This window comes from Candida albicans, chromosome 7, assembly GCF_000182965.3.
Source record: "Candida albicans SC5314 chromosome 7, complete sequence".
Taxonomy (NCBI): domain Eukaryota; kingdom Fungi; phylum Ascomycota; class Pichiomycetes; order Serinales; family Debaryomycetaceae; genus Candida; species Candida albicans.
In genome coordinates, this window is record NC_032095.1 from 135040 (window position 1) to 148176 (window position 13137).

Genomic DNA, 13137 nt, shown 5'->3' on the forward strand with positions numbered 1-13137 from the left:
ACAGGACTAAAAAAAATTTCTTTTATTATATCAACGTTTTGGCGGTTAGAAAGAAAGAATGAAGTAGGCAGTAGGTTTAAAAATGGGAATCGGAATTTCATTTGTTAACAAAGTGTCGGTTAATGTAATAAGCTTAAGGGTAATCATTACTGAATTGGGAATGTGAATACTGCATATAAGTAACTTTTGCTTATTAATTTAGTTTTGAAATCAGAGTTAAAAAAAAAAAATAATTCTTCTATTGTGAGTCAACAGCTATTACTTTTTTTATTAGTAGGAGGAAAAAATTTTCTCTCTCTCTCTTCTTATTTCGGGTTGCTATTGTTGTTCTATATATATATATAAGTGAGTACAAATCCCCCCTTTTTTTTTTCTCTTACCTTTCTTCCCTTTATTCGCTTAATATCAAAAAAAGAAACATTTCCTTTACCAATTAGTTCTTATTCAAGCATTGATTTATATTTATCAGGATGAACTTTGAACCAATAGATTATTTACTGACCTTAAATCTTGATTTCTCCAACACTGTTCCATCAACAGAGGTTTCACCACAAATTGATCAACAAGAATTGGATTTATTCACTCAAGCAGCCAACGATGATTTCTTTTCATTAGATGTATTTGGCAATGGTGATATTGTTCCCATCAAACAACAAGAATCAGTGAAACATGACATTCATTCTACATTTGACTTACCAAAATCTGTTTCTCGTCCTATCAAAAAGGAAACTGCTAGTGCTTCAGCAGCTGATGATAAAAGAAAAAGAAATACTGCTGCCAGTGCTAGATTTAGAATTAAAAAGAAGATGAAGGAACAAGAAATGGAAAGAAGAGCAAAAGAACTAGAAGAAAGAGTTGTTAATTTAGAGAAAAAATTGAAGGCAGCAGAATTAGAAAATCGTTGTCTCAAAAATATAATATTTCAACAAAACCAACAAAAAGGGGATGAATTACTTCAAAGTATTAAACAAAAAAGCTTTGAATTTAGCTGATGATCAAAACAAAACGGGGTGTATGTATGTATGTGTGTTGGGAGTGACTTCTTTCTTTCTAGAAATGTAAATAAAAGAAGAGGTAACTAACAGCACATAGCATCAACAACTACACTACCAATTATGTATAGGATAGTTAAAATCCAACTTTTAACGACCGTTATGACAACTTCAATTCAAAGATCCAACTCTTTGGATATATATAATTTTTTAATATAAATTTTTACTAAGGTATAGCAAAGAAATAATGCTGTATGGTTTATAGGCCGTTGTTGGGGGTAGCGGAACCGACCATTCGGATACAACCGGGGGGCTGTGAGTCAAAAGTGACTGGCCAAAAGGCGCGACCTCCTTTTTTTTTTTCGCTACCCCTTCCGTGGAAACGAAAGGAGATCGTAACATATCTTACTCCTCGTAAACACTTGATTCATATTAATATGGGCTGTGGGTGGTGAGCATAAATCTAAGGTGTTATTTATAAGACTTTGGACTACAAGTGTATCACCAATAGATACCCATCGGATTACTGTTCACAAATTCTTATTTTCAAAACACTATCAAGCGAGTTTTTTGCGCTTAACACTAAAAATCGTATGTAATTGCTATTTTTGCTTATGACTAAGGCTTAGTTAACTATTGATATATGAATAATATTCAAGTATTCAACTAAGTTACAACCAGTGTATATAATCAATACATATGTGTATTTCCCTTCAGATAATGGAATATATCTTCTTATCTTTTAAAATCGACACCCACATATACACACAGTGTTTGCAAGAAAGTAAGTAAGAATAAGAGAGAGAAAAAGAAGGAGGAGGAGGAGGAGGAGGAGAAGTGAAAACAAAAAAAGTTACTCTCACAATTTAACAACTACACAAACTCTCCTCCTTTTCCTTTTCCTTTTCCTCTCATCCATACATACATTTGTAATTCAACAACTAAATTAAACACAAGAAGAAAGCAACAAAGAATAAATTTATATTACATATATCGTTAAATTAAAAATTTCATACTTTTCAAGTTTAAAAAAATCCTTTTCACTTTACTATTTATATTTATTTTATTATTTGATTGATATAAACTTCTATTTAATAGTTTAACACTATTTGGCTGAATGTCATAAGTGGAGTTTTTTAATAATCATTCTCCACAAATCCAAATCCAAATCCTACACTCATTTATTTATTTAATTGATAACCACATTTACATCTTTATATCAGTTTTTCCCCCCCATCCTATACATTAATATGTCGAATACTCCCAATAAATCAACACCTGAACCTGAAAGTACTGTCTTTCACGGATCGATATTTGAACATCCTCATTTGCATCATAGTGTATCAGAGAGGTCAATATCACCACGCCACGTATCAAAAGAAAGTCAAAACCACAACCACAACCACCAACAACAACAACAAGCATCTAACAGTCTCAACTTCTCAGATCAAGTATCAGGATATGATTATCCATCGGCAACTATTGAAGAACAAATAGATTTACGACTCGCGTCGTCTAATAATCCTACTATTGTTATGGAATTAGACTTGGATGGAAATATCCGTTATTTAAGTAAAAATTGGGAATATATTGTTGGAACAAATATCAAGAAAATTGTTAATCGACACATTTCGAAAATTATAATTGGTAATAATGATGATGATTCTCAAGTATTTAACATTGCTATAGATGCCATGACTCGAGAAGATATTAGTTATAAAGTGAAATTTATAACTGCTACAAATCATACTCAAAGAAATAAAGATGGTGAAGAAGTCTATAATGATTTAAATGATTTATTATTAAGTCGGTCTCACGATGATGAACAATCAGGGATTTTAACTCCTCATAATTCTATGGAAGATATGGCTAAAAACGATAATATACCTGTAAATAATTATTTTGAAAAACAACAACAACAACAGCAGCAGCAGCAACAGCAGCAACAGCAACATTTAGAACTGTCACAACAAGAACCTGAAAAAATTGACACTTCTGATACTTCTAGTACTTTATCATCAGAAATATCTAATGATGGAGAAATTATCGAATTGGAAGCACAAGGTATATTAATTCATGATGCCAAAACAAAATTACCAACCCATTCAATGTGGACTATAAGACCTTTTAAAGAGATTGATTTAGAATTGACATTACCTATTGCTTTAATCGATTTATTAGGGTTTGGATCAGAAATATTTGAAGGATATTTGGTTAGTCTTAAAAATTTAGGGATAATCGATGAAGAAAGTGTTCCACAACCGAAAATGATCTTGTGCAGAATTTGTGAAACCAATATACCTGCTTGGTTTATCGAAAAACATTCTGACTTATGTGTTTTGGAACATAGGGCCGCTGAGAAATTACAACAATATCATGATGCTATTGGTGAACAAAAAGAATTGGTGATTCGTATATCGGAAAGTTTAGCTGTTTCCAATCAACTGCTTCCATTATTGTCGTCATCACTGGGAGGTTCTTGTTCTGGATTGAATACTCCACCACCACAATTATTGACAAATCAATCACTTTTAGCATCTTCAGCATCTTTAGTATCATCGGCTTCATCTAGTTCATCTGAAGGAGAAAGTTCAAGTCTGTCTTCACATTTAATTTTAGAATATAAGGGGTTACCATTACCAAATATGTCAGATTATCCATCACCAAAATTGGCTAATAAAATATTGACGAAAAATTTCCAATCGAAAAACAAACATGCATTAATGTTTTCTAAAAAATTCCCGTTTGGAATTTTACAAAGAATAGTAGAATTATGTGATGAGGCATTATTAGTAAATCCTCCTTCAACAAATGAAGACAATATTTTAGCATTTTCTCCTGGGTCCGAAAAGGCATTGAATGTTGTCATGAGTTCAAGCTTTTTGGAAACTTCTGATGTGGCAATTAAACAATTAATTGAAGATACTCAAGAATTGATTAATGATAAAATGGAAACTTTATCGAGATTAGTTTCAATTTTACAATTTCTGGAGAAAATCAAACATGAAGTAGATACTTTGGTGTTATGTACAGTTCGAGAAACTGTTGAAAAAATCAAGAATCAAACTATTTTGGAATCAAGAGAATGTACACCAATTAATAATGATAGTCTGATAAGTATTAATGAAGAAGTGGTGCCGTCAAGGTTAGAAACTTCAAACATCAAAGACCAACAACAGACACAAATTGAAGAACCACCACCACCACAACAACAACCAACACAAAATATACAAGACAATTACCAGGAGCAACCTATTTCTGAAACACTTAATTTGACAACAACAACAACAACAGCATCAACTTTACAAGCGCCAAAGCCTCACAAGAGTATTAGTCCAATTATTTCTGATTTGCTTACACCTGGTGAAAATGTAATAACTCCTAAAGATATACTATTGAAAGAATCTAAATCATACAATACCTCAATGTCAGCTTCACCTTTGAATCGGTCTGGTTCTAGTTTATGTACCCCAAGACCACAATCAATGGTAGCACCAGTTTCAACTTCTAACTCTTCAAGAGATTTATTAGAATCGATTCAAGTATTAGATTTATCGAAACGATCATCAGAAAACAATTCCCAATATTCATCACCAAGACGTCATTTATCTCCAGCACCACCACCATACGTTGAGAAATCCAATTTAACAACATTACAGAAAAATACTGCTGCCACACCAATTGCATCACCATCATTAACAACTATGGAAGATATTAATGCATCTGCTACTACTACTACTACTACTAACATTGGTGGTTATGGAGGACTAGGGGATAAAAAAATCACTCATTTGTCATTGAATACACAAGTGCCGAGTCAACCATCATCGGCAATGAGTTCTAGTGTAAAGAGTGCAACTATACGACCACCATTATCACCATTATTAGTATCTACACAACAACCACAACCTCGATTAAGTACTGGCGGCATTCGAGATTATCAAGTGATTAAACCTATTAGTAAAGGGGCATTTGGATCAGTTTTTTTAGGTAAACGGAAATTGACAGGTGATTATGTGGCGATTAAATGTTTGAAAAAAAGAGATATGATTGCTAAAAATCAAGTTTTAAATGTTAAATCTGAACGAGCAGTAATGATGAGACAATCTGATTCACCTTATGTTGCTCAATTATATAGTAGTTTCCAATCGCGAGATTATTTATATTTAGTGATGGAATATTTAAATGGAGGAGATTGTGCAAATTTGCTTAAAACGTTGGGTGTCATTGGAGTCGATTGGACACCAAGATATATTGCTGAAATAATTGTGGGTGTTGATGATTTACACAATAGAGGAATTATTCATCGAGATTTGAAACCAGATAATATTTTAATTGATAAAAATGGACATTTGAAATTGACTGATTTTGGTTTATCTCGATTAGGTGTTGTTGGAAGACAACAAACACAACAACATCGTAAAAGCAGTACCAATGAACAAGGTATTGAATTATTTAGAAGTATGTTACTGGAAGAATCAAATCAAAAGAAAGTTAATCCTGGGATAGGTACTCCATTTTCATTATCACCAAGTTTAGAACAATCAAGAGTGTCTTTTAATAGTCAGCAACAACAACAACAACAACAACAAATGGGAGTACCTGCTGGTAATGCCCCATCAGTGTCTTCATTAGCAGCAGGTGAAAATTTTGTTTTATCTAGTACATCTCCAACTTTGGCTTATTTAGAAAGTTTTAATTCACTTTCATCAGTATCAACTCCTACGGGTGCCACACAACAACAACAACAACAGCAACCACCGCCAAAACCTTTTGTTAAATCATCCAATGGAAGATCTGGTTCAAGTGGATTTGATTCACCAATATTAAAACCAATAATTCCAAGAACAGAATCAGAATCATCATTTGCCATTATGGATGATGAACCTAGTCCTGGACCTACAACTGATTATGCATTATATAATCCCGATAATTATAAAAATGAGGGTGCTACAGCAACAACAGCAACAGCAGCAACAGCAGGAACTGGAGGTGGAGGAGATGTCAATGCTGGTGATGGCGGCGGTGCTAATATTAAAAAGTTTGTTGGTACACCTGATTATTTGGCACCAGAAATCATTAAAGGATCAGGAGAAAATGAATCATCTGATTGGTTTTCTGTTGGAGTTATAATGTTTGAATTTCTTTATGGATATCCGCCATTTCATGCTGATACTCCGGAAAAAGTTTTCAATAATATTTTACTGGGGAAAATTGATTGGCCAGAATTAACACCTGAAGAAGATATGAAATTTTGTCCACCTGATGCTAAAGATTTAATTAATAAATTATTAGTAATGAATCCTGAAGAAAGATTAGGATTTAATGGAGCTGATGAAATTAAAAATCATCCCTATTTTAAAAATATTCATTGGGATACATTATTTGAAGAACCAGCTCCATTTACACCAATGTTAGATGATCCAGAACTGACTGATTATTTTGATTCAAGAGGAGCAATGATGACTCAATTTCCTAAAGAAGAGGACCTGCAACTGCTGCTGCTGCTGCAACTGCTGGATGGTGAAACCAAACCAGAAGAAAATGAAAATGAAAAAGATATTGTCGTCACCACAAACACAAGATCATCATCTACGGGACATATTATTCATCGACAAAAAAGTCTTGATCGGAATAGTAGTATTAGTAGTAATGATTCTGGATCATTATCATTACCTGGATCTTCAAGTATTAATAATATTACTCCTACCACTACAAAAAAGGAAAGAAGAAGTAGTAAATTGGCTGATCCTAGTGAATTTGGTTCATTCCATTTCCGAAATTTGGCTGTTTTGGAAAGACAAAATAAAGATGTTATTAATCGATTGAAAACAGAGCATTTAGAACATCGTGGTAGTTTTTCTACTTCTTCATCATCAGAATCAACACCAACAGGAAGACTGAGAGGATTTTCATTTGGTAATGCTGGTAATAGTGGTAGTTCCAGTAGTGGTGGAGGTGGAGGTGGAGGTGGAGTTGGGACAAGTGGCTCACCATTTAAACGTCCAATTTCTCCACCATCGTTTAATGCCAATCAATCAAGTGGATTAGGACTGCCAGTTATAACTACATCATCAGGAGCAATGGGAATTATCAATACAACAAATCCAGTCAACATTACCACTACTAGTAGTAATCATAATCATCATAATAGTTTTAATACTGTTGGTGGTCTTGGAATTGGTACAGCTACAGCTACAACTGCGGCTGCAACTACAGCTACTACAACAACAGGTAGTATTCGATCAGCATCACCTCATCGATTATTTGAAAGTCCGAATATTCCCAAACATGAACGTATACCATCAGCTACAAGTGCATATTCTAGTGGTGATGAAATAATGATAAGTCCACTGTTAATGATTCATCATGATGATAGAAATCATCATTCAAGAAGTAGTAGTTTGCCATATCTACAAACTATTACTAAACAACCCAGTTTCCTGTATTTGAATCATAATCATATAATTCGAGATTTTTCATCGCCAAATTCATCAGATCTGGAAGATACTACTAAATCAAATGCATTATTACGAGTTCAAAGAAGACGTGAAAGTTCACGTATGTCAACAGAGTTATTACTGGGCACTAATACTGGTGGTGGTGGTGGTGCCGGTGGTGGAACCACTAGTAGCAATAATAGCAGTGTAATTGTTGCTGATCTTGATGTATTATATTGTGAACCTATTTCTGTGATTCGTCATAGTGTGGTGAAATTATTAGAAAAAGCGGGATGTATAGTGGTCTCGGTTACAGATGGAGAAGAATTAATTAAACGAGCAACATCACAAGTTAAATTTGATTTGATTTTCACTGGATTGAAAATATCAAAAGTTGATGCTATAGATGCTGTTAAATTAATTAAATTTACTAGTGGGAAAAATCGTAATACACCAATAATTGGGATTACCGAGAATAAGAATAAAATTGATGATGATATTACTACTAGTAGTACATTTGATTATATTATTGAACCTAATCTTGAAGCAATTTCTAAAGTTTGTCGGATATTACGTAGTTAAGAGAACTAGTGTTGTGTGTATATGTATATGGATTTACAGTATTTAATTAATTAATGAAGTTTTCAGGAGAAGATATTATTCAGTGGCTAATGTAATGAAGTTTGGTATAATAATAAACAACAAACTCCGGGGCCACGAGTTGTGTCCAACGAGGAACAAAAATGGTACGAGCAAAATCTAAGCGAGGCAAATCGAGGGAAGCTTTTTTCTTCTTTTTTTTGGCCCAACAAAGAAAGAAAGAGAGAGATCATAATTGCGTTAAGAGTACAACAATAACAACAACAACAAGCTCAACTCAACTCAACAATCTTTTCTCAACACTTGGACACAATTCACACAACCCACACAGTTTTAAATTTTGAGCCCCTACTTTTTTTTTTTTCTTCTTCTTCTTCTTTAAACACTCCATTCTTTCTTTTCATTCATATTTTTTATTATCAACAAAGAAATATTACAATAATTAACAATTGATAAAATGGTATCTGCAGAATTTGAAGAAAAAGTATGTATCAACAACAATGGCTTCTACAACAACTAACTAAGATTAATTAAGATCTATTTGCCTCCCACATTCATTTTAACTCAATATGACTAACATACCCCTTTCTCCCTTCTCTTATTCTAGGCTAATCAAGTTTCTAATTTATCTAAAAGACCAAGTGATGATGAATTATTGAAATTATATGGATTATATAAACAAGCTACTGTTGGTGATAATAATACTGATAAACCAGGTACTTTTGATTTTAAAGGTAAATATAAATGGCAAGCTTGGAAAGATTTAGAAGGTAAAAGTCAAGAAGATGCTGAAAAGGAATATATTGATTTAGCTACTGAATTGATCAGTAAATACAATTAAACCAACTAGGTAAAATGAATACTTGTTGTCTATTCTATTTTTTGATTTGAAAATCCACATACACACATACGTATATATGTCTTTTAATAATATAAATTGTTGATTATTTTGATCTTAATAATGACAGTTGTAGTAGTAGTAGTAGTCTTATTGTTGTTTCAATTTGTTGTGGTTGTTATTATTGTACTGTTGTATTTGTTTAAATGAATGAATCAATAATATCAAAGGTAATAATAAATAAGGAATATAAATTGCCAATAAATTTATCAATTGTAAATCCAGTAATTGGAAATTTTTATATTCAATAATTAACCAAATTAAGCAAACAAAAGTAGTAAAACCAGCATTAAAACCATATATTATACTCCATAAATAATAATTAACATCCAACACCCTCCTATTAGAAGAAAGTAATTTATAAATGAAATAGAAAAATAAAGGTAATTGAAATATTAATTCAATAAATCCAAATATTTTAAACCAGGTTTGTGGATATGCTAATAAAATATCATTATTGGTTGATATATGAAATTCTAAAATTGATTTCGTGATTGATAATTGATAATGTTTAGGAATAACAATTGATGAATCAATGAAAATTGTTATGGGAATATGAATAATGAAATACCATAAATATACTTTATCAATCAATTTCATTGCTGGTGTGTATAGTGATTGTGTGGATGGTTATCTGTAATTAGCTTATATCTCTAAAAAATTTATGGAACTGTTTGTATTTTTTTGGTTGTTGGATTGACATGTGGTGGTGGATGGGTCTCGTTTAAATTTCTTGATTTGTGGCTTTGGCGCACCTATTCGGTCCATGGCACACACACACGTCACTGGTAGGAATTGGCACGACTCTATCTTTGTGATAATCGGATCCACGTAAGGACAAACCGCAAAAAAATCTAGATTTCCTTCTCCTTCTCAAATAACTCATAATCTTTATGATCGACTAAAAAAGACATTTTCCATATCAACTCCGCCACTTTTCGTTGCAATTAAATAAGAATGAATTCAAATTAATTACCATTTGTAATTAGAGTTAAAGCAAAGTAAAAAAACTCATTTCATTCGGGGCAGTGACTCCTTTCTATAATCATTGCCCGTTATCTTTAAATAGGACAATCCGTAACAATCAGAAATGGAGACCAGAGATTAGTTTACGAGGGGGGTTATCTTAACACTATAGATTATCTATCCGAAAGCAACCAGCAATCAGTCTATCCACCACTACTATTACACCAGGGAAATGAAAAAATTTACAGTTCGGATAACGGAATTAAGGTATTATTACTAATAGTAGTTATCTAGAAACAAAGAGATGGAGGGAGGTAGGGGAAGGACAATTTTCCGTAATCCGGTAACCGTACAAAATAGCAAACATCCGTAAAAAAAAATCTCTTTTTTAGTTTGTGTTATTTCCGTGTGTGGTGTGTTAACTCCATCTCCATCTCTCCATCTCTTTAACATCTGTTATTTACAATAAATAATTAATGTAATCCATGTGGATGGTGGTGGTGGTAGTAGAAAATTGTAATATTTTATTTGTTGGGTTGCATTGAAATAAGGAAAAAGAGGGGGGGGGAGGGAGAACCAAAGAAAGTATCAATAAGTTTAAAATTGAGTACATCATGTTGTTTACGAATTGTGATATGAATGATGAGTAATTCTATCATGTCGCATTTAATTCAAAAGCTTATTTCCGTCACGCTAAAATTTTTATTATTGTTATAAACGCGCGCGCATCCATTTTTTTCATTAATACCCAAATGAGACACAGATAGATTACTAATAATAATAATAATAATAATAATAATAATAATATTAATATCCGAATTTGAATTAAACTAATAACAATTGACACGGCATTAATAATACACAATAACTTAATACCCTAAATGCTGAAATATATATATGACGTTTAATTTCTATTTGAATTTCATCTCTCTTTTTCCCTCTTAACGTTAATCAACTCTATATTTCTTCTTGTTTAACATTATGTATACTAAAGTATCACCAGCAAGTACTACTACTACTACCACTATATTCACAATGCATGACTCCAATAATACTTGGAAACAAGAATACGACCCAATATTACAACAATATTATTATGTCAATTTACTGGATAATTCCATATCATTTGATTCTCCTTGTGAAGTGATTAATCATAAAAAGAGTACTACTAGTACTAATACTAGTATTAGCAAATCATTCTTTATGCCATTTAAAAGATCTTCAAGTTATACCAGTGAAAAAGATTCCAAAAAACAATGTAAATTTACCATAAACAAATCTACTGCCACCACAGCTACATCTACATCTACATCTACAACTGACAATAAAAAAGGATCAAATTATTCTCTTTATCGTTGTCTCAGTTCTGCATTATCATTAAAGAAAACTAAATCAAATGAATCCACTAATTCTTCAACTACAAATACCAATTCTCAATCAATGAGTAGTGATACATTAAATGAATCTACAACAATAATAACACCCACGGCAACACCAAGTGCTAGTATGACTACGGATATATCAGAAATAATTGATCAAAATACTCTTTTGGACGTTGATGCTCATATAGATGATGATTATTTATTGAATAATAATAAATTAAATAATTTTAAAAATTTTGCTGGTACTAATCATATGAGGAGGAATTCAAATGATTCTTATGATAGTGAAGAACCAGAATCAGAATCAGAAGATGGATATGAAGAAGATATACAAATATTTGATTATAATTATATATATAATCCTCAAGATAATTATCAGAATCCTAGAATTGGAGGGTTTTACAATTTTGATTATGAAGAAGAACAAGAGGAAGATGACGATATTGAAAGAGAGAATGAAAGAAGAGAATTAAGATTACAAATGTTGAAAGAATTGTATTAAGATATGTGTGCGCTAATCTGAGTATAATGATGATAATGGTAATTCGTGTATATATATTATTCAATTTGTTGGGGCGAAGAAAATAATCAATGCTTATAAAGAGGGGTTATATGTAAATAGCATTAGTAATAATAATATTTATTTCTATTACTACTTCCTTGATGAATTGACGAAAAAATAAATAAGTCAACAAAACACATTCAACAATTGTACTTGTCATGTAGATTGTTTAAACTCTATCACATTTTGATGACCTTAAAAAGGCATGTTGATAGTAGTAGTAGTGGTATCATGTGTGTATGTGACAAATTTATTAATGAATTATATATGTAAAATTGGTAGCAATCTTTAGACAAGCTTTGATGATGATGACGATGATGTAAATAATTTATACTTTTTGTTGGGTAATAAATACTTTTATATTAATTTAACTTTAAACAATTGAAAGTTTAGTTGATATTACTACTAATTGTCATTTATAAATCTTAAATAAGAAAAAACACGTCTATCAGTTTATTGTGTGGTTGTGGTTGTTGTTGTTGATTATAGTTTAGTAAAGATTTCCCTTTCTTTTTTTACCCTAAAATGGATAGGATTGTTAATTACAATTATATGTTACTCGTAACTATATACTATATTACTGTTGTTTGTTCGTATATGGATTTGTATTTGAACAGGTACCACAACATACCCTAATATCACTGTTGTATATTTTGTTTGAAATCTAAAGTATTTCGTTTTTAGTAATATGAAGAACAAGCTGTTCGTTTATATACATACAATCTTCTAGTACTTGTAACGATATCAGTTCACCTCATATCTACTTTATAACAAAAAAAAAAACGGGCTTTAAGTGATACCCTAATCACACTTTCCAAGTGTCAGCTGGCCACAATTTAAGTATCAAACACAACAGATTCCATTTGTAAAACAAAATTTCGCTGAACTATTCCCCTAAACTTCAACCAAATTATAGTTTATCAAATATGTATTTTTTAATTTTTAAAGCCATTTGTAGAAGTGGAGCCAAAATCCATAGCATCTTATCTATAAACGGTTTTTCAACAACCCCCCCCCCCCCCTCCCCTCCCCCATCAAATTGATATGACAACAAGCTAATATCAGTAGATATTGTAATACACTTCGTAGTTTGTTTAAAAGTCGTGGCGATTAGCCCAAATATGAACATCAAATTTTTTTTGTCTGTTTTTTTTTTCTTTCTTTCTTTCTCGTGGTTGTCTCTAATTGAGTGCCTTCATTTTCTTTTTTTTTTTTTTTTTTTTCATAGTTCCTATCATCATTTCTTCTTTATAGACTAATCAACATATATATAAATACTTCACCCCCCCTCCCTCCT

The 13137-nt window shown here is 31.8% G+C and overlaps 5 protein-coding genes across 5 annotated transcripts; 4 read left to right on the top strand and 1 right to left on the bottom strand. All coding sequences in view use genetic code 12, as the record gives it.

The window, feature by feature from the left end:
* Window positions 1-470: 470 nt before the first annotated feature.
* Window positions 471-992, top strand: MET28 (Met28p; the record flags this gene model as incomplete). Its single annotated transcript, XM_715245.1, has 1 exon — window positions 471-992. The coding sequence occupies one exon, from the start codon at window positions 471-473 to the stop codon at window positions 990-992; it is 522 nt and encodes a 173-aa protein (XP_720338.1).
* A 1250-nt stretch (window positions 993-2242) lies between these two features.
* Window positions 2243-8014, top strand: RIM15 (protein kinase; the record flags this gene model as incomplete). The annotated part of the gene is made up of 1 exon (XM_715244.1): window positions 2243-8014. One exon carries the CDS (start codon window positions 2243-2245, stop codon window positions 8012-8014), a length of 5772 nt encoding a protein of 1923 aa, XP_720337.1.
* A 475-nt stretch (window positions 8015-8489) lies between these two features.
* Window positions 8490-8873, top strand: ACB1 (long-chain fatty acid transporter; the record flags this gene model as incomplete). Its single annotated transcript, XM_019475477.1, has 2 exons — window positions 8490-8516; window positions 8640-8873. 2 exons carry the CDS (start codon window positions 8490-8492, stop codon window positions 8871-8873), a joined length of 261 nt encoding a protein of 86 aa, XP_019331022.1.
* A 147-nt stretch (window positions 8874-9020) lies between these two features.
* On the bottom strand, window positions 9021-9530 carry CAALFM_C700760CA (uncharacterized protein; the record flags this gene model as incomplete). Its single annotated transcript, XM_715243.1, has 1 exon — window positions 9021-9530. One exon carries the CDS (start codon window positions 9528-9530, stop codon window positions 9021-9023), a length of 510 nt encoding a protein of 169 aa, XP_720336.1.
* Window positions 9531-10877: 1347 nt separating this feature from the next.
* On the top strand, window positions 10878-11780 carry CAALFM_C700770WA (uncharacterized protein; the record flags this gene model as incomplete). The annotated part of the gene is made up of 1 exon (XM_715242.1): window positions 10878-11780. The coding sequence occupies one exon, from the start codon at window positions 10878-10880 to the stop codon at window positions 11778-11780; it is 903 nt and encodes a 300-aa protein (XP_720335.1).
* Window positions 11781-13137: the final 1357 nt, after the last annotated feature.